The sequence below is a fragment of the Amblyraja radiata genome, chromosome 4, assembly GCF_010909765.2.
Source record: "Amblyraja radiata isolate CabotCenter1 chromosome 4, sAmbRad1.1.pri, whole genome shotgun sequence".
Taxonomy (NCBI): domain Eukaryota; kingdom Metazoa; phylum Chordata; class Chondrichthyes; order Rajiformes; family Rajidae; genus Amblyraja; species Amblyraja radiata.
In genome coordinates, this window is record NC_045959.1 from 82,586,260 (window position 1) to 82,612,562 (window position 26,303).

The window sequence follows — 26,303 nt, forward strand, 5'->3', positions numbered from 1 at the left end:
AATGCTCACCTTTCCCTTATCTTTGTCAACATGTGTGGCAGTAATTGCGCTGGGACGTGGGACATGGGACGTACAATTTATGGACTCTAATGACTGGGTCACCAAAGGCATAAGAACAACTAAACTGCTTCCTGGAGATGCTGAGGAGAAATGGACATCCTTGCAGGCCCAACCGTACTTCTATACACATCAGCCACTCAATAGCTAAAAGTTTAAATGGGAAGCAAAAACACGAACTGCTGGAGGAAACCCATGGGTTAAGGCAGCATCTGTGGAGGGAAATGGATGGAAATTTATGTCAGGCCAGGACCCATCTGAAGAAAGGTCCTGATCCGAAACGTAGCCTGCCCATTTTGTCCATTTCTCCCAAAGGCTGCTGCCTGACCCACTGGGTTCCACCAGCAACTTATCTTTGCTCTAGATTCCAGCATCAGCAGTCTGTTTAGTACAGGAAGGAACAGCAGATGCTGGTTTACGCCGAAGATAGATGAAAAATGCTGGAGAAAAGGAATAGATGACATTTCGGGACCTGATGAGTTTCCCCATTCCTTTTCTCCAGGGCTGCTGCATGACCCGCTGAGTTACTCCAGCACCTTTTGTCATTTTGGATAGTTTTGTTTAGTTTATTTCAGCTTATTATTGTCACAGGAACAGTGAAAATCTTTTTTGTTTTGTGCTACCCAGTCAGCGAAAAGACTATACATGATTACAATCAGTGTACAGATAATAAAGATGTAAAAGAATGGAGCGATTGTGATGAATGATGGCAGATCCACTTCTGGGACCAGCATGCAAAGAGTCGCCTGGCTTCGGCGCCATCTTGGAAGTCATATTCCCATCTTGGAAGTCTTACATCTCCACTTAAAATGGGGATGTGCTGCAATATTTAAGACCAGTGACTGTAGTGAGAGGATTAGTATTCAATATGTTGGCGTCTTCCTAGAAGTTGAGGACAGGATATGCCCAATTTAAAAATTCATGTCGATGTCATAGGAGCAGAAGTAGGCCATTTGACCCATCGAGTCTATGTCATTCAATTATGGCTGACCTATCCCTCTCAACCCCATTCTCCTGCCTTTTCCTCATCCTTGTCATCCTTCCAATCAAGTATCTGTCAAACAGGTAGGCTAAGGCGGACTGAGCAGTGATGTTCGGTGAAATGATCGCCGAGCCAGCGTTTGGTCTCGTTGATATACAGAACACACTCGTTTTGCTCCTGTATATCGGTGAAACCAAGCGCAGGCTCGCCGATCATTTCGCTGAACACCTCCGCTCACCTACCTGATTTCCCGGTTGCTCAGCACTTTAACTGCCCCTCCCATTCCCAATCTAACCTTTCTGTCCTAGGCCTCCTCCATTGTCAGAGGCCCAGTGCAAATTGGAGGAACAGCACTTCACTTGGGTAGTTTAAACCCCAGCGGGATGAACATTGACTTCTCTAACTTCAAGTAGCCCTTGCTTTCCCTCCCCCTTCCCAGTTTTCCAACCCAGGCACGGAAATCGCTGTCATAACATTTGAGGGGGACACAATTTCTTGGCGGCCGCGTGTGCGCGTGCACGCACACACGTGAGGCGCTAAATCCCGCTCAACTCTGCCTGTCTCGCCGGGTTAACCTACAGCCCTGCCTGCACTGACGGGACACCAGTCCGGAGCCGTGGAGCTAGCGCTGTTTCTCCGCGCTGGCTGTAAACCTGGGCTGTCGTTCCCGTAAGTCCAGGCAGGGCTGGTAGGTTAACAGGCAGAGTTGAGCTGGATTTAGCGCTGCTTCTCTGCGCTGGCTCTGACCCTGGGGACACAGCTCCCGTCTGACTCCCGACGTCTCTGGGGGGGGGGGGGGGGGGAGGGGCACTCGGGTGGGGACGGGAATGGTCCAGTGGCAGTTCGGCAGCGATTGCAGCGCCGGAGACCTGGGATCGATCCGGGCTGCGGATGAGGAGCAGGTCTGTGTCCAGGGCTGCCGAGAGTGTTTTTCGCTTGTGACCTACGACCTGGGCATGCAATTCAAGCTCCATTCTATGATCTTTGCTCCACGGACGTCTCCCTCTTCCAATCATCGCGCTCTATCCTCAGTCCCACCCCCCTACTTCCCTGACCGACACCTCCCTCCTCCAATCATCGCGCTGAATCATCATGGTCCCCCCACCATTGCCTGCCGACCAACGTCTCTCTCATCCAATCGGCCCGCCCTTCATCAGTCCCACCCCCCCACTGTCTCGTGTAAAGCAGAGATTTCACCGGATTACAAATAATGGGGGGGACCTGTCCCCCCCCCTATCCTCCCCCCCCCCCCCCGGTATTTCCGACTGTGCTCCAACCAGTCTTACTGTCACCAACTACATTCTATCTCTGTACCGCCCACTCCCCTGACATCAGTCTGAAGAAAGGTCTCAACCTCGATCCTTCTCTCCAGAGATTCTGCCTGTCCCGCTGAGTTACTCCTGCATTTTGTGTCTACCTTTGATTTAAACCAGCATCTGCAGTTCTTTCCTACACATTCAAAATATCTGTTTTGGGTACAAAGAACTCACTTTTGCCATTTTCTACCATAATGATCATAGGTTGTTAATTAGATTGTTGGATCACCTTCAGGCAAGTTGTGCCCTTCACAGTACTTGCATTTTAAAGCAAACTCAAATGCTTTACCCTTTTTTCCAAGCAAGAGACCCATACACATCCACCATCAATGGACTTCCAGTACTAAAAATTACCAGCAGCAAATTCACAACAGAATCCATTTGTCATTTAAGTAACATTAAAATAACATTCCAAAGAAGACATAAATGGTTTTCGCATGAATGCAAAATGGTAAAACTCTGCACATTTGAGTTGGGGCAGTTTTGGAAGGGGGATGCACAGATAAACTAATCATGCCAATGTAGATCTATCGCTTTGTCACAATGAGGAATGTACAAGCCTGTTGCAATTAATACAATCTTTCTTTACAAGCTATAGCAGTAGAATTTAATTAATGCTTTCATCCAATATGTCTGTTGGAAACTGCTGGAATGTAATAGCTTTGCTATCTTCTATGAATATAGTTCCCAAACAGTGAAAGTTACCAATTCTGATACTAACCTGACTTGACAGTAAGCAAGGGACTATTATCTACAACAAGATTTTAATTTACTTCCCCTTTCTGGTTTAATGGATTTTTGTTTAAAAAAAAATGCTCCTGCAGTAAAGATACTCATTAATTTATTCTATTTATTTATTCTATTTTTATACGGCTTGCAACTTTCGCTGCCCCAAACAATTAATCATTATAATTTATGCGAAATAGACCCAACAAGATATTCTGGAACAATATGTACAGTTGTAACACCCCAAAAACGAATATTACTTTAAAGATACTGCAGCCCAATCATTAGCTGAAAGGTTAACTTACAGAGAGATATGCGATTGTCTCACTTGACATTCTTAACCTGTGTACAATGCCAAACTATGGACAATATCGGTTGTTAAACAGCTATTTATAAATAAATTTGTGCACAGAATATGGCAAGGCTGCCATTTACTTTTCATTGCTGGTTTCCTTATCTATCTATCTATTATCTATATATTACTAAATCTCTGTTCTTGACCGCTTTTGGCCTTCTGTGCTGCGATTTCCGAGAGAACGCCGCCACCTACAGCCGTCATTTTTGGCCACCTCGCTCAGAGCCACCCTCCGCCGCATGTGTGCCGAGGATTTTTCCCGTCGATGAAAAATGACAGATATATTAATGTTTTTACAAAACTCCCCATTCTCTCTGCTGCCCCTGCTGGAGGGAGGGGGAGGGACTATAAAACCAGGAAGTGGTGTGCCTCAATCAGTCTCTGCAAGTGGCGTGCCTCAATCAGTCTCTGCAAGTGGCGTGCCTCAATCAGTCTCTGCAAGTGGTGTGCCTCAATCAGAGCTCTGAATAACACTGAACAAATGTCTCCACAGCTGTGAGTACCCATAATGTGGTTTGAAAATGAAAATATGGTTAGTTTGAGGGAAACAAATACTGCCTGCAAATGGTTGTTTGGGTTGAAGTAAAAAGGCACCCTCTCTCTCTCTCCCCTCCTCTCTCTCCCCTCCTCTCTCTCCCCTCCTCTCTCTCCCCTCCTCTCTCTCCCCTCCTCTCTCTCCCCTCCTCTCTCTCCCCTCCTCTCTCTCCCCTCCTCTCTCTCCCCTCCTCTCTCTCCCCACCTCTCTCTCTCCCTATCCCTCTCTCCCCCCGTCTCTCTCCCTTTCTCTCTCTCTCTCCCCCCTCCTCTCTCTCCCCCCCTCTCCCCATCACCCCCCCTCTTCTCTCCCCCCTCCTCTCCCCCCCCTCCTCTCCTCCCCCCATCTCCCCCCTCTCCTCTCCCCCCCTCCTCTCCCCCCCTCTCATCTCCCCCCCTCTCCCCCCTCTCCTCTCCCTCCTTCTCCTCTCCCCCCCTCCCCATCTCCCCTCTCTCTTTCTCTCTCCCCCCTGTCTCTCTCCCTTTCTCTCTCTCTCTTCCCTCCTCTCTCCCCCCTCTCCCCATCACCCCCATCTCCTCTCCCCCCTCCTGTCTCCCCCCCATCCTCTCCCCCCCATCCTCTCCCCCCATCCTCTTCCCCCCTCCTCTCTTCCCCCTCCTCTCCTCCCCCTCTCTCCTCCCCCACTCTCCTCCCCCCCTCCCCCTCTCTCTCCCATCCTCCCCTCCATCCCCTCCCCCACCCTCCCTCCCTCCCCTAAACCCCCTCCCCTCCAGACCCCCTAACATCTTCCCTCCACCCTCCCCCATCCCTCCTTCCCCCTCCCTGCTCCCCACCTCTCCCCCTCACCCCCCTCTCAGCACCCCCTCTCTCTCCCCCCTCACTCTCACCCTCTCTCTCTCCTCCCCCACCTTTCCCCCCTCACCCACCCTCCCTCTTCTCCTCCTCTCCACCCCCCATCCCTCTTGCCCCCCTCTGTGTCATTGTCTCTCTCTCTCTGCCCCTTCTCTCTCTGCCCTCACTCTCTAACCCCGACCCCCCCCCCCCCTCCCTCTCTAGATGTGACTGCAAGTTGGGGGCTATGCGTCAGTAGATAGGGTGGTTATGGGGTAAAAGGAGCAAATTAATAATATGTGTCGCCTGGACAAATCAGAGAACCACATAATTGAAGCCCTAGTCAGCCCTCTGAAAAGCTGCTATAGATTCACTTCTAGGCTAAGACGGCATTGGTGCAATAGCTTATATATATTTTAGGCTAATATGCAATTTTTTAATGTATCTTTGTAATTCTTTGTACTGTTTGATGTGTTATATGGACCTGTGTCTGAAATAAAGCTTTAAAAAAAAATATATATATATATCAAGGGGGGTAATTAGCATGAGTGCGGGGGGGGGGGGGTAGTTAGTGTGTGTGACACTGCATGCCGCCTCCCCCCCCACAACCGCACGTTGGGGGAACAGACCCAACGGGTCTGAACTTGGTCTAGTAGTTAATAAAACCATCACAGTTTATGTGGCCTCCTATCATAAAACACTGCAATGGAAGCATTCCGGTATTTTGACAAAGTAATGATGAAGGGATCTAGACGTGTAAGTAAAACTTGACTGAGCGCAATTTAAAGGCAGATTTGAAACTAGTGCAGTATCTAATACACAGCTAAAAATGTAAATCCAGCCTCACTCCATTCACCCCATCTACACTTCACGCCTTTTCTACCTTGAAGATCAAAGTATACCTTTAGGATCACGCTGCCTCAGAAAAGCAGACAACGTTATCAATACCACTCACACCACGGTCAATCTCTCTTCTCCCCTCGCCCGTTTGGACAGAAGATACAACAGCTTAAAATCATGTACCAACAGTTTCGGGATGAGCTTCTTCTCTGTTGTTATCAGGTTATTGAACAGACCTCTCTACAAGCTGAGGATGTAATCTCCCTAACCACCTTGTTCTACCATAATCCAATTCTCATGTAACCTTAAACATGTGCATGTCCAAGCAGTAGGAGCGCTGATACACCTCAGTAAACTCATGCCCATATCCAACAGACAAACCCGCACACTAACTGCGTGGCAGATGCACCAAACATAAGTTGCTTTGCCAGATATCCTTGAAAGAACCCATACGTAAATGTCCCTGTCCCACTTAGGAAACCCGAACGTAAACCTCTGGAGACCCCGCGCCCCACCCGGAGGTTGCAGGTGGTTGCAGGTGGTTGCCGGAGGTTGCAGGTAGTGGAAGCAGGTAGGGAGACTGACAAAAATCTCCGGGAACCGCACGGAAACCCTGGGTGTTGTAGCCCTTTAACTTTTTGTAGCTTTAACACTATATTCTGTAGTTTATTTTTCTCTTCATACTACTTCTTGTACTTGTTCCATAAAGGCCTAGTCTTTAGATAACGGATCCTAATGTCTCCTAATGAATATCTGAAAGATCGAGGAATTATGGGCGATGCATAAGTGGCACTGAAGAGGAGTTGAGGCCAACACAGAGCATAGAACATAGAACAGCACAGGAACAGTCCCTTTGGCCCACAGTGTCCAAGCTGAACATGATGCCAAGTTAAACTAATCTCCTCAAACAGATTCTTCCCAGCTGTTATCAAACAACTGAACTGTTCTCTCACCAGCTAGAGTGTAGTCCTGATCTCCCATACACCGCATTGGAAACCTTTGAACGATCTTTAATCGGACTTTATTGTACGTTATTTTGCACTGAAAGTTATACCCTTTATCCTTTATTTGCACATTTTGTTGTAATCACATATAGTCTTTTCTTTGACTGGATAGTACGCAAGAAAAGCTTTTCACTGTACCTCGGTATATGTGACAAGCTAAACTAAGATAAACTACACTAGAATGGCAGGACAGCTTTGAGGGGCTGAATGGCCCATTCCTGCTGTCTTTTTGTGTTCTTGTGTACGTAACATATGAAATTCTCCATACATTTGCTGGACATGGACTTTTACATTCCTTCCCCTTTGCAAATGAAACACAACCATAAAATTATCATCTATTCCACTGTGAGTTTTAGATTCTCATGCTGGGCCTGACATGAACATCGCGTTAAATCAAGAGTTCAAAAGGTTGCTTGCTGTTAATTAATACATACCCACAACCTTAATACCGATGCCATGAACTTGTGATAAAAACAACAGCGAAGCAATCAATGTTTACTTTTATAATGGGGAACTTCAACTTCTGAAGAGCTTGTGCAGGCACCACAAAATGTAGAATTTACACATGACGACTCTTATTCCTCCATGGAACATATGGGTGGCACGGTGATGCAGAGTTAGAGACCTGACTACGATCCTGACTACGCCTGCTTGTCTGTATGGCATTTATACGTTCTTCCCATTGACCTACATGTGCTTTCTCCAGGATCTCCAAAGGTGTACATACAGTTTTGTAGGCTAATTGGCTTGGTATAATTTTAAATTGTCCCTAGTGCGTGTAAGATAGTGTTAATGTGCGTGGATCGCTGGTCTGCACAGACACAGTGTTCCGAAGGGCCTGTTTCCTCACTGTATCCCTAAACTAAACTAAAAAAAATGTCATGCTTCCCTGGCATTATCGGTTGAAGCCAAACTATTCCGACTGCGAAAAACATCGACAAAACTACTCTTTGTGTAATGAGGCATAATGGAGTTTCTAGTAGGTTATTAAGCCACAGTCACTAGATACAGTGCCCTCCATAATGTTTGGGACAAAGACCCATCATTTATTTATTTGCCTCTGTACTCCACAATTTGAGATTTTTTTTTTTTTTTAATATTTTATTTTATTAGAAGTAAGTACAGTCATATGGCACCAAAGTGCCTAATATATATTTTCATAATACATTTTATGTACAACTTCTTTTTTTTTTTTGTTACACTGAAAAAAGATTAGAATAAGAAAAAGAAGTTAGATAGTAAAGGATAGAAAGATGTGAAATATATAGTGTGTGAAAAAAGAAAACGAGTAAATGAAGAAAGTTGAGAGAGAGAGAATAGAGAAAAGAAAATAAAATAAAAAAGAAAAGGAGATCATTATTTATAATCTTGACCAACCCTCGTCCAGTCCTGAACACAATTTGAGATTTGTAATAGAATAAACATTGCTGTAATTTCAACATGGTGAAAACAAAATGTATAAAAATGGCCATTATTAAAATCCGACAACATGCTCTTTAACCACATGTGATTTTTTTCTATTATAAATCTCAAATTGTGGAGTACAGAGGTAAATAAATAAATAATGGGTCTTTGTCCGAAACATTATGGAGTGCACAGTAACTACCTCTCTGATGTGAGCTGCCATTTCCTCAGTTAACTGTTGCAAATGTTCTTTTCAAATTATGTTACTTTCACCACTTTATTTCAAGTTCAGCCTTGTAAAATGCTTAAAGTGTTCATTCAATAATTTTTGGGGGGGAATCTGATCTCGTGCTGCTCACATACCTTCTTGTTTATTTAAAAAAAATGCACTTTATTCATAAAACATGAATCAGGTTCAGTGTCATCAATGGGTAGATTTTGTTTACAATGCTGACAAATTCTTCACAGTCACATAACTCAGAAAAATACCCCTCGTTTAAATGTACATCTACGTTATCAAAAAATGCACAGAACCAAGGTCACCTTACTCTCAGTCAGCAAGTATGCAGTCACAGAGAGATACAGGATGGAAACAGGCCCTTTGGCCCGTTGAGTCCACACTATCCCACATTAATCCTTGTTTTTATTCTCTCAGCCATCTCATCGGCTTTTCACAGATTCGAGCATTTATCTATATGCTAAGGACAATTAACAGAAGCAAATCAACCTAACAATTTGCATGTCATTAGGATGTGGGTGGAAGTCCTTGAGAATGTGCAAACTCGATTTACATCATTTTTAGTTAAAAATGCATTAAATGCAACAAAAATAATTTGTTTTATTTAAAACGCTGAATTACAATATAATTGTGAGCAGGATAAAATCTTTCAACTGAGATTGCTTTTGTATGTCCTATTTTCATTAATGTTTTTGTACAGAACAAATGCCAAAAGTTATAAACCTAGATTTATGCTGATGTTGTCAACACATATATGGATTGGTTTTGCAGTCAGGTGCATAGTCAAATACAAGACCTGTGGGAGGGAAGGGGGAGGGGGGGGGGTTTGGGGGAGAGGAACTGGTGTGATGATGCAGGCATTAAATACCACACCGGTGACCAAGTAGGGACTTATTGACGTTTATAATCCCATGAAGGTTATTAAACCAGGGTCATGTTTCCACCATAACTTGCCATGCAGATGTCAAACGAAAATTGCTTTCTTTCCGCAGTGAGCACATTGGCATCAGGCACCATTTGGAATTTTAAGCCTCATATCCGAGGAAGGATGTGCTGCCATTGGAGATGGTCCAGAGGAGGTTTATGAGAATTATCCCAGGAATGATTGGGTTGGCATATGATGAGCGTTTGTCGGTGAATCTGTGGAATTCATTGCCACACACGGCTTTGGAGGTCGTCATTGGGGCTGAGAAGGAAAGATAGATCAGCCATGATTGAATGGCAGAGTGGAATGGGTGGGCTAAATGGCCTAATTCTGCCCATTATGACGTGAACTTATCAGCAAGGAGATTGATAGCCTTTACTTCACCAAGCATGTAGGGGCACAGGAAGCAATTCTTCAGTACACAGAAGGTACTAAAGAATATTTTCACACCTATTTTATTTGCTGAATATACATCTTTATCCTTTAAAGATACATGTATTACACCACCATATCCAGAAACATCATTTTCTGATATCTAACCCTAATTATTTACTTTCAAGAGTGATATCTCACCACTTCCGAGAAACCCCAAATGCCCTTGACTATCTTTGGTGTCCATAACCTGTTCTATCCTTTCATAGACAGTGTGGAAACAGGCCCTTCAGCCCAAATTGCTCACGTCGACCAAGTTGGGAAGAGGGGAAGTACAACGGGATCTGGGGGTCCTTGTATATCAGTCTATGAAAGTAAGCATGCAGGTACAGCAGGCAGTGAAGAAAGCGAATGGCATGTTGGCCTTTATAACAAGAAGAATCGAATATAGGAGCAAAGAGGTCCTTCTACAGTTGTACAGAGCCCTAGTGGGACCACACCTGGAGTATTGTGTGCAGTTTTGGTCCCCTAATTTGAGAAAGGACATTCTTGCTATTGAGGGAGTGCAGTGTAGGTTTACAAGGTTAATTCCCGGGATGGCGGGACTGTCATATGCTGAGAGAATGGAGCAGCTGGGCTTGTACACTCTGGAGTTTAGAAGGATGAGTGGGAATCACTTTGTAACATATAAGATTGTTAAGGGTTTGGACACGCTAGAGGCAGGAAACAAGTTCCCGATGTTGGGGAGACCAGAACCAGGGGCCACAGTTTAAGAATAAGGAGTAAGCCATTTATAACGGAGATGAGGAAACACTTTTTCTCACAGAGAGTGGTCTGTGGAATTCTCTGCCTCAGAGGGAGGTGGAGGCAGGTTCTCTGGATGCTTTCAAGAGAGAGCTAGATAGGGCTCTTAAAAATAGCGCTCAGGAGATATGAGGAGAAGGTAGGAACGGGGTACTGATTGGGGATGATCAGCCATGATCACATTGAAATGCAGTGCTGGCTTGAAAGGCCGAATGGCCTACTCCTGCACCTCACATCTATATATTACTAAAAGTCTGTTCTTGACCGGTTTTGGCCATCTGTGCTGCGATTTCCGAGAGAACGCTGTCACCTACGGCCGTCATTTTTGGCCACCTCGCTCAGAGCCCACCTCTGCCGCATGTGTGCCGAGGATTTTTCCCGTTGATTAAAAATGACAGAGATATTAATGTTTTTACAAAATTCCCCATTCTCTCTGCTGCCCCTGCTGGCGGCAGGGGGGAGGAACTGTAAAATTAGGAAGTGGTGTGCCACACAGTCTCTTCAAGATGGAGGAAGGCAGAGGGTCATGTTTCTCTGAGCTGTGAATAACACTGAACACATGTCTACTCAAATGTAAGTGTTCTAAAATGCTTGCAGAATGTGTCTATTGGTTCTAAAGCTTGCAAAAAAGTGTCTATTGGTTCTAAAGCTTACAAAAAAATGTCTATTGGTTCTAAAGCTTGCAAAAAAATGTCTATTGGTTCTAAAGCTTGCAAAAAAAGTCTATTGGTTCTAAAGCTTGCAAGAAGTGTCTCTATTGGTTCTAAAGCTTGCAAGAAGTGTCTCTATTGGTTCTAAAGCTTACAAAAAGTGTCTCTATTGCTTCTAAAGGTTGCAAAAAGTGTCTATTGCTTCTAAAGCTTGCAAAAAAATGTCTATTGGTTCTAAAGCTTGCAAAACAATGTGTATTGGTTCTAAAGCTTACAAAAAAATGTCTATTGGTTCTAAAGCTTGCAAAAAAATGTCTATTGGTTCTAAAGCTTGCAAAAAAAGTCTATTGGTTCTAAAGCTTGCAAAAAAAATGTCTATTGGTTCTAAAATGGTTCATACTAGCGCTCCAGAAAGCGCCCCCCCCCCCTCCCCCCTCCCCTGGTTAGCTTGGCTTGGGTGTGTCTTGAAGTTGAAAGGCATTACTTACTGCAATTGGTGGCATGAAGTTGAAAGGCACTACTTACTGCAAATGGTGGATTGGTTGCTTTGGCTTGAGGTTGAAAGGCACTATTACTGTAAATGGGGGCTTGGCAGCTTTGACTTGAAGTTGAAAGGCACTACTTACTGCAAATGGGGGGAGTGGGTGCATTGGCTTGAAGTTGAAAGGCACTACTTACTGCAAATTGTGGCTTGAAGTTGAAAGGCAGTACTTACTGCAAATGGTGGCTTGGGTGCAATGGCTTGAAGTTGAAAGGCATTACTTACTGCAAATGGTGGCATGTGTGTTGAAAGGCACTACTTACTGCAAATGATGGCTTGGGTGTGGCTTGAAGTTGAAAGACACCACTTGCTGCAAATGGTGGCATGAAGTTGAAAGGCACTACTTACTGCAAATGGTGGCTTGGGTGCTTTGACTTGAAGTTGAAAAGCACTACTTACTGCAAATGGAGGCTTGGGAGCTTTGGCTTGAAGTTGAAAGGCACTATTACTGCGAATGGTGGCTTGGTTGTTTTGGCTTGAAGTTGAAAGGCACTACTTACTGCAAATGGTGGCTTCGGAGCTTTGACTTGAAGTTGAAAGGCACTACTTACTGCAAATGATGGCTTGGGTGTGGCTTGAAGTTGAAAGGCACTACTTACTGCAAAGGTGGCTTAGGTGTGGCTTGAAGTTGAAAGGCACTACTTACTGCAAATGGTGGCTTGGGTGTGGCTTGAAGTTGAAAGGCGCTACTTACTGCAGATGGTGGCTTGGGTGCAATGGCTTGAAGTTAAAATGCATTACTTACTGCAAATGGGGGCGTGGGTGCATTGGCTTGAAGTTGAAAGGCACTACTTACTGCAAATGGTGGCTTGGGTGCTTTGGCTTTAAGTTGAAAGGCACTACTTACTGCAAATTGTAGCTTGGGTGCGTCGGCATTAAGTTGAAAGGCACTACTTACTGCAAATGGTGGCTTGGTTGCTTTGGCTTGAAGTTGAAAGGCACTACTTACTGCAAATGGTGGCTTGGGAGCTTTGGCTTGAAGTTGAAAGGCAGTACTTACTGCAAATGGTGGCTTGGGTGCAATGGCTTGAAGTTGAAAGGCATTACTTACTGCAAATGGTGGCATGAAGTTGAAAGGCACTACTTACTGCAAATGGTGGCTTGGGTGTGGCTTGAAGTTGAAAGACACCACTTACTGCAAATGGTGGCATGAAGTTGAAAGGCACTACTTACTGCAAATGGAGGCTTGGGAGCTTTGGCTTGAAGTTGAAAGGCACTATTACTGCGAATGGTGGCTTGGTTGTTTTGGCTTGAAGTTGAAAGGCACTACTTACTGCAAATGGTGGCTTGGTTGCTTTGGCTTGAAGTTGAAAGGCACTACTTACTGCAAATGGTGGCTTGGTTGCTTTGGCTTGAAGTTGAAAGGCACTACTTACTGCAAATGGTGGCTTGGGAGCTTTGGCTTGAAGTAGAAAAGGGACTACTTACTGCAAATGGTGGCTTGGGTGCTTTGGCTTGAAGTTGAAAGGCACTACTTACTGCAAATGGTGGCATGAGGTTGACAGGCACTACTTACTGCAAATGGTGGCTTGGGTGCATTGGCCTGAAGTTGAAAGGCACTACATACTGCAAATGGTGGCCTGGGTGCATTGGCTTGAAGTTGAAAGGCACTATTTACTGCTAATGGTGGCTTGGTTGCTTTGACTTGAAGTTGAAAGGCACCGCTTACTGCTAATGGTGGCTTGGGTGTGGCTTGGGTGTGGTTTGAAGTTGAAAGCCACTACTTACTGCAAATGGTGGCGTGGGTGCTTTGGCTTGAAGTTAAAAGGCACTACTGTAAATGCACTTACTTCCTGTTTGCACTGTATATTGATTTTAGATAAAACGCTACCACTTACGGCTGTGATTTTTGGCCATCTTACTCAGTTGAAAGGCGCTACTTCCGCTGAGCAGATGCAGAGAATTCTTCCCATCAATGAAAAATAAAAGTGTTATTAGTTTTTTTTTAAATGTTGATAATCTCTCTCCTGTCAATCACTCCATGAAAGCCACACCTTTTCCCGGGGGGGGGTTATAAAACCCGGAAATGTGGGTGTGGCTCAGTCTCTGCAAGATGGAGGAGGGAGAGGTCACGACTCGCTGTCTTTAGTGGCTTTGCACCCTACTTCGAATGGTATGAAACTGCACTTGAATTTGGTGGCCTTGCACCCTGCTAGAAGTGGTAAGAAACTGCACTTGAATTTGGTGGCCTTATACCCTGCTTAAAATAGAATTTCAAGGATTAGCCGTGTCAACTACCAGCCCACCAGCCGTGAGTGAGTGAGTTGCCAGCACAACAGGCTTGATTGACTGAGACGCCAGCCCAAGAATCCATTTGGCGCACAATTTGCATACTAGCCCTCTGGAAACCAGTCCCTTCAGCCCACAACACCCACACTAGCGCTCCAGAAAGCCCCCCCCCCCCCCAACTGGCCACCAATATTAGAATTGGTGGAGAGGTGGAATATTGCGTTGGATGACCAGCCCTCCTGTGTGATGCTGGGACCCAACGGGTCCCACTTAGTCTAGTTCCTATTAAATCTTTCCATCCTCATCTTAAACCTATATTCTCTGGTTCTTGATTTTCTTTCTCTGGACCCAGCAAATTTACCCAATCTATTCGACTCATCATCTTGTACATCTCTGTAAGATCACCCCTCATCCTCCTGCACTCCAAGGAATAAAACCTAGTCTTTAGACTTCAGACTTTAGACATATAGCATGGAATTCAAGCTTCGGCCAAAGGAAGGGGGAGGTTAAGTCCTGCTTAACCTCCCCCTATAGCTCACTGCAACATACTTGTAAATCCTCTCTGCACCCTTTCTAGCTTGACAACATCTTTCCCATAGTAGGGTGACCAAAATGGAACCCCCACACTCCACCAATTGCAACATGACCTCCCAACATTTTTTCTCAATACTCTGATTGATGACACTTCTCTGACTTTCCTCTCAAGCTTTGCTGAAGACATTGATCGGCTATTTTCCACCGTTGTTAAGAGGGATTTGTCTCGGTATATGCCCACTTTAGGCTTGTACTTGAGTTGCTCTCTGTATCCCACTCCCTGACTCCCCCAAACCTGTCAAAACGTGGACAACAAAACTCTAATAGGCCCTCAGCCACTGCTACTGGAAGTTTGAAATAGCACCGGAACTCATAATTAAAGGACCGGATGGGGGAGTGGGTGGCGGGAGGCAAAATACTAGAACTGATATCAATGGGAATATTGACCACCATTTTGAATGTAGAGAAACTGCCAAGTGCTTGAGCAAGAAAGAAATGTTCACAAACTGAATTAATTATTCGTGCAGATCAAAAAGTGGCCAGGGAACACAGCAGCAAGTGGATGAACATCAAAACCATTCAGGATCGAATGCTCATTAAATCTCTTCCCATGCAGGCTAACATAAGGAGAAAATTACTTCCAAATCTACCAGCCATTCATCCAGCTATAAGCCCTCCCCATTTAAGATGCCCAACAGGAAGATTAATCGGCTGCAGGTGTTTACAAGAAAAACATCTTTCAATCTGTCCTGATGGCCTTAACACCAAAAGACTAAAGACAACACTTTAAAACAGCATGAGACCATTCTGAAAACTAAAAGCTCAATCCAATTATAATCGGTCTTTCACAGCATCGTAAATTATCTCGCTAGCCTGCCTTGGATCAAGCATGTAACGGGGACAGGTGAGAGAATGATTTGTCTCCTGGACACACACAGCTCATCATTTTATATTTTACAGCAGGCACGATGTGAGAGAGAGTGCCATGAAATTTGGAGGGGATTTATGCCGTCTGAATTGAAAAGCAGACAATAGTCCTGACTGGGAATCTCAAGGTTTCACACACAAGTAATTTACTATCCAAATGCTGCCACAATGGACCGAAATTTAAGTGAAGACTACAGATAAAAATAAATTGACAAGCCTTTTGGCTTCACTGCTTTTAAAATCAATCCACTCTCAATTAAAAACTGTTTGAAAGAATTAACACCCAAATCAAATGACATTTAAAGCAAGATGGAGCAGCAATGGTTATTGCAGGAACACATGGTCACTTCATCCCCTCCGACCACGGGGAATTAATCAGTTTCAAAACTCAACCATTAATTTTACAATCGTTTTGCTCCTGTTGCGTTGATGAGTATTTCTGCCTGAGCTGAGAACATTAATGGCACAGACGGGAGATTTGTTCTGAGGAGGTATTGGGTTTAGACCTTCAGAGCCTGGCCAGAAATCTGGCCCACTAGACCACCCAGTTGCTCTGGCACACGGCCAAATTACACCTCATTGAACTCATAGGGTCACAAGGTCATAAGTGATAGGAGTAGAATTAGGCCATTCGGTCCATCAAATCTACACTACTCCACCATTCAATCATGGCTGATCTATCTCTCCATTCTAAGGTTATAAGGTCAGAAGGAATAGGAGTGGAATTAATCCATTCGGCCCATCGTCAATTCTGCCATTCAATCATGGCTGATTTTTCTCTCCCTCTTAACCTCATTCCCCTGCCTTCTCCCCATAACCTCTGGCACCAGTACTAATCAAGAATCTATCTATCTTTGCCATAAAAATATCCACTGACTTGGCCTCCACAGCCTTCTGAGGCAAAGAATTCCACAGATTCACCACCCTCTGACACAAGAAATTTCTCCTCATCTCCTTCCTAAAATAACTCCTTTTAATTCTGAACTGAAACAAAATCAAGAGAAACAAGCAACCTGCTGAAGGAACTCAACGGATTAGGCAGCATCTTGCAGAGACGATTTATGAGGATGTTACCATATGTTGCCAGGACTCACGGGTGGGAGCTATAGGGAGAGGTTGAGCAAGCCATGACTGAATGGCGGAGAAAACTCAATGGGCTGAATGGCCTTATTCTGCTCCTATGTCTTATCACTTTCCCGCTCTTGCCCCACCCCACCCTGTTATTGTTATTCTTGGAGCACAGAAGAATGAAGGGTGATCATATAGAGGTGTACAAAATCCTGAACGGAATAGATTGGGTGAATGTACAAAGTCTTTCATCCAGTGTAGGGGAATCGAGAACCAGTGGACATAGGTTTAAGGTGAGGGGGAAAGATTTAATAGGAACCTGAGTGGTAACTTCTTTACACAAAGGGTGGTAGGTGTATGGAATGAGCTGCCGGAGGAGGTAGTGGAGGCAAGTACTATCGCAATGTTTAAGAAACATTTTGACAGGTACATGGATAGGATAGGTGTCGAGGCATACAAGTGAAAAGGAATCAGTAGTAAGGAAGGTAAACACAATGCTAGCAGTTATTTCAAGTGGACTAGAATACAAAAATATGGTTGTAATGTTGAAGCTCTATAAGGTGCTGGTTAGGCCACATTTGGAGTATTGCGAGCAATTTTGGGCCCCATATCTGAGGAAGGATGTGCTGGCTCTGGAGAGGGTCCAGAGGAGGTTTACAAGAATGATCCCAGGAATGAGTGGGTTAGCACGCATTATGATGAACATTTGACGGCACTGGGCCTGTACTCGCTGGAGTTTAGAACAATGAGGGGGGACCTCATTGAAACTTACCGAATAGTGAAAGGCTTGGATAAATTGGATGTGGAGAGAATGTTTCCACTAGTGGGAGGTCATAGTCTCAGAATTAAAGAACGTTCCTTTAGAAAGGAGTTGAGAAGGAATTTCTTTAGTCAGTGGTTGGTGAATCTGTGCAATAAGCCAGTTCGGTATTCCAACTGCGCATGCACAGGTCATGGGTCGCTCGGACTAAACACTCGAGGCAGCCGTGCCACTGCATGGGTGCATCTCGTCTCTATCCAGCCGCCACTGAGCCGTCCCCGTCCCCTCTCAAGTGTCCCATCCGGGATCGGCCCAGGGCCTGAGGGAGCGGGAGAGCGTGGAGGAGGGGAGGGGGGGCGCAGGCTCGTTGCAGCGGTGGCCCAGGTCCGCATGCAGCGTGGAAAAGCACCAACTCCAGCCCAACCCCACCCGTCCCGCCGGCAGGACAGGCAGAATCGAGCCGGGGCCGGCGCCTCTCCTCCGCGCTGCCTACGGGACTGGGCCGAAACTCCCATCCGCGGACTTCTTGATAGAAGACCCTCCTTCAGACTTCGTACACATTAGACTTTTGTGCCGTGGTTGGGATGGATGGGAGTGGGGATTTCCACGGGTGCAAGGAACATAGAAACATAGAAACATAGAAAATAGGTGCAGGAGTAGGCCATTCGGCCCTTCGAACCTGCACTGCCATTCAATATGATCATGGCTGATCATCCAACTCAGTATCCTGTACCTGCCTTCTCTCCATACCCCCTGTCCCCTTTAGCCACAAGGGCCACATCTAACTCCCTCTTAAATATAGCCAATGAACTGGCCTCAACTACCTTCTGTGGCAGAGAATTCCAGAGATTCACCACTCCCTGTGTGAAAAATGTTTTTCTCATCTCGGTCCTAAAAGATTTCCCCCTTATCCTTAAACTGTGACCCCTTGTTCTGGACTTCCCCAACATCGGGAACAATCTTCCTGCATCTAGCCTGTCCAACCCCTCAAGAATTTTGTAAGTTTCTATAAGATTCCCCCTCAATCTTCTAAATTCCAGCGAGTACAAACCGAGTCTATCCAGTCTTTCTTCATATGAAAGTCCTGACATCCCAAGAATCAGTCTGGTGAACCTTCTCTGTACTCCCTCTATGGCAAGAATGTCTTTCCTCAGATTAGGAGACCAAAACTGTACGCAATGACCTAAAGTTTGCGTTGTGTGAACTGAATGTTCTTAACGTCCTCGCCGTACACTGGCGTTTTGTGAGAGTGGTTGGATCCCAGCTTCAGCTCAACCAATGTCGGTCACATTATCCGGACAGGCGGCGAGGGAATCTGGAACTGATGCGAGGCATCGGCGATGCTCTGGAATCCTAGTCGGCCGCTGCCAAGCAGCGGGGTCAAGTAGGCACGCCCGACCCGGATAGTAGAGGTGTCAGTTCTTCCAGCGGCGAGTGGAGAGGCAGCAACTACCGCGGGCCGCTCACCTGTCGGGCGCTGACTCCTCGATCCCGGGATCCAACCACTCTCACAAAACGCCGGTGTATGACGAGGACAGTAGGAACACTCAGTTCACTCAATGCAAACTATAGGTCATTTGTTCCTTGCGCCCGTGGAAAGCTCCAGCGCAGTCGAGACGAGGAGGTTCTGAAGTTGCATTCTCTCGATTGCGGACATTTTCTCGACTCTCCTAGAAGCAACGAGCCATGGCTTTACCAGTGGTTGTCTGTCTAACTGAAACCTCTCTTCCCCCACCTCTCACCATCTCTCCCTGTCTCCCACTAACATCTACCCCCTCTCTCTCGCTGTTACACCCCGCTCTCCCCCGCTACCAGGCACCCCGTTCGCTTTTTTTATTCTCGATCGACCTTTGAAAAATCCTATGATTCCTTGCGTTTTTCGGAATACCGAACTGGCTTATTCTTTGCCACGGTGGAGGCCAAGTCATTGGATACTTTTAAATTAGAGATAGATAGATTCTTGATTAGTTCGGGCCACGATTGAAAGGCGGAGTAGACTTGATTGGCCGAATTACCTAATTCTGCTCCCATTACTTATGACCTTATGATATGGGCCATATGCAGGCAGGTGGGACTAGTGTAGATTAGGCTGTCAAAAAAGGTGACACAGAGTGGCGGGGCCAGAGCTAGCAAGTGATAAGACCATAAAACATAGGAGCAGAGTCAGGCCATTCAGCTCATTGAGTTTGCTCCACCATTCAATCATGGCTGATCTATTTTTCCTTCTCAACCCCATTCTCCTGCCTTCTTCCTGTAACCTTTGACATGCTTCCTAATCAAGAAGGTATCAATCTCCACTTTTAAAATACCTAATGTCTTTGGCCCCATAGTTATCTGTGGCAATGAGTTCCACAGATCACAACCCTCTGGCTAAAGAAATTTCTCTTCATCTCTTTTCTAAAGGTAACTTTTATTCTGAGGTGGTGCCATCTGATTCTAGACTCTCCCACTAGTGGAAACATCCTCTCCACTTCCCACGATGGGTGGATCCAAGGTGAGGAAGGGTTCATTGATGGTGTCTACAGTGAGACAAAGCACAGACAAGGTGACCGCTTTGTTGAGCACCTGCGCTCTATCCGCCATGGCTACCTGGAGCTCCCTGTTGCCAACCATTTTAATTCCCTTCCCAACCAACACACTGACCTCAGCCTCCTCCACTGCCAGGGTGAGGCCAAATGCAAACTAGAACAACAGGGCATCAAATGTCGCCTGGGAAGTCTACAAACCGACGGTATGAACATTGAATTCTCCAATTTCACGTCACCTGCCCCTTTTACTCTCGCTCTGAACTGCCCAGGCCTTCTCATACAGAGTGTAGAAACAAGGAAGTGCATAAGCTGTTTGACAATTAAGGGCACAAAGTGCTGGAGTAACTCAGCAGGTCAGGTAGCATCTCTGGAGAACATTGATAGGTGACTTTTCAAGTTGGGACTCCTTTCTTCAGATTGATTCAGTCTGAAGAAGGGTCTCAACCAGAAACATCACCTACCCATGTTTTCCAGGAATGCTGCCTGACCTGCTGAGTTACTCCAGCACTATGTGTCATTCTCTCACACCCAGCCTTCTTTCCAACTCTCCTTGCCCTCTATCTCTAAATTTCTTTTCCCCACCCACTCTCTCAGTCTCTCACCCACATACCTCTCCCCCGGTTCCTCCCCTTCTTCCACCTACCCATCCCACCTACCTCTTTTGGTTCTCTGCTTCACCTTCCATTCCTATCAGATTCTATCATCTGCAGCCCTTAGTTGCCTCCACTTATCACCTTCCAGCCTCTGTCGCTATCTCCACCCTATCCCCCCACTTGACTCAATTTACCAATAAATCCCTCTACTTCTCTACACCTGGATCCACCTATTTGTTTGTCAACTCTTTCCAAACCCCTTCCCTCACCCTTTATACTGGCTATCACTTTGATATACATTCATTTCAGATGAAATGTCCTGACCCAAAACGTTGACTGTCCATTTCCCTCCATGGATGCTGCCTGACCCTCTGAGTTCCTCCAGGAGCAAAGTAGTTTCTGAGTGGAGACAGCATTACATGTTGCATCCATTTTCAACCTGCTCTGCGCTTTTAAATGAAATTGCCTCTCACGTCACCTGCTACCTACCCAGTCAATGGCCCTATGTAGGAGGTGTCAGCTAATGTTCCCATGTTAACTGGCTCCATAACTAGTTTTGCCTGTCCCATTGTGCTTCGAAAGGGGATTTTTCCAATGCAGAGACAGACCAAGACTGTAATTCTGAGTTCAGGCCACTTGGCGGTGCAATGAATTACATCTGTCAACCTAGGACTGAGAACCAATTTGCTGACTTTTCACTTTGGTTTGTATTATTTTTAACATGAAAAATAAAGGCTTAAGAATAGTTCTAAATATCAAGTATCAATATTCATGCGCCACCATTAAGTTTCACAATTACTTATAGAACTTCAGAACAGGCATCAGAACCAAAAACTTCAGAAATAGAAAGACACAAAGTGTTGGAGTAAGGCAGTGGGTCAGGCAGCATCTCTAGAGAACTTGGATAGGTGATGTTTAGGGTCGGAACCCATCTTCAGATGGATTGCGGGGGGGGGGGGGGGGGGGGGGGGAGGGAGCAAGAAAGCTGGAAGAGAGGAGGGGCAGGACAGAGCATGGCCGGTAATAGGTGAACCTATTTTTCCCCCCTGCAATTAGTGAACCGAAACGTCACCCATCCTTTTTCTCCAGAGATGCTGCCTGACCGCTGAGTTATTCAAGCATTTTGTGTCCACTTTTGGACGATTACTGATATTGCTTAGTTCTGTATTCAGATTTATTGAATTATCTGAATTTAAATTTCCAGTTGTCATGATGGCTTTGAACTCCTGCCTCCAGACCAATTGCGGCACACACTATTTACAACAGATGTCCTGACTGGTAATGTTGTAAAGATAGTGCATTGTAAAAGGTGGAAGTCTCCAATTTTAGGTAACCTCTAACAACCCCCCCCCCCTCCCCATCCTAATTCTACCCCACACCACCCTCCCCTTCTACCACCCCTGCCCTTCCCCTGTGCCCCACCTAGACTCGCCCCGATTTCTCGCCTCCCCCTCCACCTACATTCCTTCCTCTGGCTTATCAATTCGCAACTCTTCAATCCTTTTGTCTTATGCCTTTGTCCAACAATCTGTTGATCAACCCTCTTCCCATCCATGTTCACCTAATACCTGCCATGCTTTGTCCTTACCCTGCCCTCACGGCTTTTTTTGCCCCCAACCTCCCCTACATTCAGGTTCTGACCTGAAACGTCACCTATCATGTTCCCCGGTGATGCCGCCTGACCCGCTGAGTTACTCCGGCACCTCACGCCTTTTTAAAAAAAAGTTGTAAAATGATGATAAATAATGCACTTGCTAGGGCCATTTTATGAGAAGCCTGGTGGATCGATTGCATTACTTAGCAACCGAGCAAGAATGTCCACCCTGCACTAAACAAACCTTACATTTGGTTGAAGAAACAAAATAACCTTCCTATCCACTGATCTAAAATGTCCGTTCACAACGACAGTGGTCGCATTAAATAATGGCGCAGTTTCACTGTAGTGCCATTAAAATCTCATTTATTGTGTGTTTTATTGCTGGCAAAAAAAACCTCACAGTGGACTCCTGGGTATCTGATCGTACGTCAAGAGCACTTCAAACTTACAAAGAAAGTATTGCTTTAATTTCCTCTCCGAATAAAGCAACGGAAATAAAAATAACAAAGAAAAGGTGATTGCACCTCATTCTTGCTAAATGAGTATCACTGGATCCCAGCCACAAGTGGCTGTTTCTGAATTCTCCTGATCACACTTCAAATCATCACTTGTTTCCCTTTACATTTACATTTCATTTACATTTACTGGTGGCTTCAACGGTGGACTCCACAGAAAGCGAGACTTTAAGTGCTGAATCTGTTTGATTGTCTACTTTTGTGTTAAGTGCTCACTGTTGTCGACCTTGGAAACATTTCCCTGTGTCTGTCCTTTTTGCATATAGAGCATCCTAATCCAGCAAGGCCGATTTCATCAATTATTTGTGGAAGTGCATACTTTGCAATCCATTTGCAATCACTGTCCTTTCTTTCCCCGTCTCAATGCCTAATTTTCTCCTGTATGTTTACACTGTGAATGGCTTTCTCCCTGTAGTCACAATCTTCCCTTATTCATAATGTAACAATGGCAATTTGCAACACACCTGTGACACCGTTTCGTGATCACATCCAAAGGTCTCAGGTACCCTGTTCAAACCCTCAGCTTTGCCTTTCCTGCTGCACACTGACATTCAAAACGAAAGCCAAGGTTTCCTTTGGTTTTATTTTCTCTCGTTGGGAAACCAATAACTTGGTTGTATCTTGACTGAGTGTGAGCCCTGACAGCAGGCTCATAAACCTTTGCAGCTGGGCTCCCTGTCATCCTGTTCTCAATCACCATTCATGCTAAAATCCTCACCAATAGCACCCACTGGATACAGAGAGAACAACTCCAGACCTTAGTACACAACCCAAGAGATAGTTGAGGCTGCGACCATCCCAACATTTAAGAAACTGTTCGACAAGTACATGGATCGGACAGGTTTGGATGATTATTGACCAAACAAGGCAGATGGGAGTAGTGTAGCTGGGACATGTTGGTTGGTGTGGGCAAGTTGTACCAAAGGGCCTGTTTCCACACTCTATCACTCGATAACTCTATGACTCTATGGCAATGATTAAACCTCATAATATCAGACCGACGATTCGATTAGATAATGAAACACTTATACTCCAAACCAAAGAGCAACAAACCTCTCTGCTGAAGCCAGGCATATTCAACAATCTCATAGTGCAAAGATATAAAATGCTGGAAGTACCCAGTAGATGCAGCAGCATCCATGAGGAGAGAAACAGCAGTGTGTGTTTCAGGTCAAGGAGTCCTTTATCAGAACAGTTTGGTGAATATTTAGTATTATACAATGACAGCTATTAGCGCCGCTGCCTCACAACGTTAGGGGCCCAGGTTCAATCCTGATCTCTGGAGTTTGCAGATTCTTCTCCTGACTGCATGTGTTTCCTCCTGGTGCTCTAGTTTCCTCCTGTATCCCAAACATAGTGGATGTGTTGGTTGAGTGGCCACTGTCTGTAAATTGTCCCTAGTCTAGGCGCATAGTGGAATCTGGGTAGAGTTTGTGGAATGTGAGGAAAATAAAATAGCGAGATTAGTGTAGGATTAATGTAAATGGGTGATTGATAGTTGGCATAGGCCCAATGGGCTGAAGGGTCTGTTTTGATGATGTATCTCTCAAGGACTCTACCGATATCTCAAATCTATTTGCAATAACTGTCCTGTCTTTCCTTTTATCAATACTTAAGTTTAGTTTAGTTTATTTTCATGTGCACTGGAAAGCTTTATTTTGCGTACTATTGAGTCAGTATAAATACTATAATTGAACTGTGAACAGTGTACAGATACAGGATAAAGTGAATAACATACAGTGCAAGATAAAGTCCAATAAAGTCAGATTAAAGATAGTCCGAGGGTCTCCAATGTTTTAGTTTATTTTACTTTAGTTTGTCACGTGTAAACTGAAAAGCTTTTTGTTGCGTGCTATCCAGTCAGCGGAAAGACTATACGTGATTACAATTGAACCGTGAACAGAATACAGTCATAGGATAAAGATAATGATATTTAATGCAAGATAAAGTCGAGTAAAGTCTGATTAAAGATAGTCTGTCTCCAATGAGGTAAATGGTAGGTCAGGACCATTCTCTAGTTGTTGATAGGATGGTTCAGTTGCCTGATAACAGTTGGGAAGAAAGTCTCTGAATCTGGAGGTGTGCGTTTTTAGACTTCTGTACGTCTTGCCTGATGGGAGTGGGGAGAAGAGGGAGTGACTGGGGTGAGACTTGTGTGATGATTGATAAAGGGCCCCTAATCTGAAATATGCCTTTCTCTCCTCACTGACATTGGCTGATCAGTTGGCTGTTTCCAGCATTTTCTGTTTTTGTTTTGTATTTTCTTTTCATGCCAATCCTCAATTAACACCCACAATTCTGCAAAATCTGGCAAAAATATTAGTTCAAAATATTTCAGCATGGTTTGCTGCTTTGCATTCTATTCTTAGAGTATACATTAAGGCAGTTAAAACCAAAATCAGGCAGCAAATCTGGAATACCAGGTGCCTGAAAAACAAAAATGTGAATGGAACAAATGCCTACATGGAGAAGAATGGATAAAAGCATGAAGCAGTTCATTATCAAAGCAGTTACTTACAGGTAATAAGTGTAGGACTGAGAGCTTCTTCTGCCAGGTGAGATGGTTGAAGGATTTAGGCAGGTGGGAAAGGATGGTATGAAAGGAAAAGAAAAGCAAATATTAATGAATTAAAAGAAAATCTAAATTAATCCCTTCCTAATAAAACATATTAAAATGCTGCAGTGGTTGAAGCTTAAGTGAAGGTACGCAAGTATGATAGCAAGAATTGAAACAATACAATGTATATATTCTAATATTACAACACAGATCGACACAGGAGCAGGCCCTTCGGCCAAATGTTTGTGCCCGAACAATTTAAAATTAAACAGCTCATCTGCCTGTACATGATCCAGTTCCCTCTATTCCCTGCACTTCCATGTGTCTATCTAAATCTAAAAGCCGCTAAAATGCCACTAACATATCTGCCTCCACCACCATCCCTGGCAGTACGTTCCAGGCCCCCACCACTGTCTGTGAATAAAAAACTTCTCCCGCACATCTCCTTTCAACTACTCCCCCTCCCACTTTATAGCTTATGCCCTAACTAGTGTTTGATATTTCCACCCTGGGAAAAAGCGTTCTGAGTGTCAAATGTTTCCACTATTCTGGAAAAAACGACTGCCTAATACCTTTCCTTGCATGGTGGATGGTGAACGGTGAAGTGGGGAAGAAGGTTCTGGGAAGAATATGGGGAGGTGTAAATCCATTGATCATGAACTGATTCCCAGCCTTGTACACCGAAACTTATTCTCCAACAGTCACCTAAACCCATTTACTCATCTTGGGCGCAGATTGAAGAGGTTGATGAAGTGAGGGAACTGGATTCATCGCTGAGGATCAGCTCATGAATGCCTCTAAATAAATCTGGAAATAACTGTGGCAGAGGCATTAAGCAAGGCTCCATTTAACCTGTGCCTGAGATAGATGCAATAGTTGGCAGGAATAGCATTAGATTCTAAACCTGTCCTCAATGAGTAGATTTGTGTAAGAAGGAGCTGCAGATGCTGGTTGGTTTACACCAAAGATAGACACAAAAAGCTGGAGTAATTCATCGGGTCAGGCAGCATCACTGGAGAAAAGGAATAGGTGACATTTTAGGTCGTAGATCCTTCATCAGGCTGAGAGGAACACTGGAGGTAAGGGAAGGTAAAGAACAAAGCAGAGCCTGCATCAGTGTTTCCAAGGCAGCCAGACACCCACACCACCCTGACCACACTCTCATTTCACTCCTACCATCGGAAAGAAGGTGCCTGAAAAGTGTAACGTGCAAGTACAGCAGCAGCTTCTTCCTGACAACCATCAGGCTATTAAACACTACAACCTCCAACTAAGTTCTGAACCACATAGACTTGGGGGCATTGGTTTTGTCTTTGCATATTATCTTTTGTTTATTTTTTTAATATACTGAACTTTGTTGTTGTGCAATATGACGTTTACAGAGTACTATGTTTACACATTTATTGTGCTGCTGCAAGAAAGCATTTCATTGTTCCATTTCGGGACAGGTTAGT

The 26,303-nt window shown here is 44.9% G+C and overlaps 1 protein-coding gene across 18 annotated transcripts in view; it reads right to left on the minus strand.

Moving 5' to 3' along the window:
• Positions 1–26,303, minus strand: part of ptprm (protein tyrosine phosphatase receptor type M) — a 940,804-nt gene that overhangs the window by 207,107 nt on the left and 707,394 nt on the right. For 9 of the 18 annotated variants that reach the window (XM_033019860.1, XM_033019864.1, XM_033019850.1 and 6 more), the window contains one exon: positions 24,811–24,840. The exons of the other annotated variants lie outside the window; for them this stretch is intronic. In XM_033019860.1, the coding sequence (XP_032875751.1) occupies positions 24,811–24,840 (30 nt within the window). The remainder of the gene's footprint in view (positions 1–24,810; positions 24,841–26,303) is intronic. 18 annotated transcript variants of the gene reach the window in all.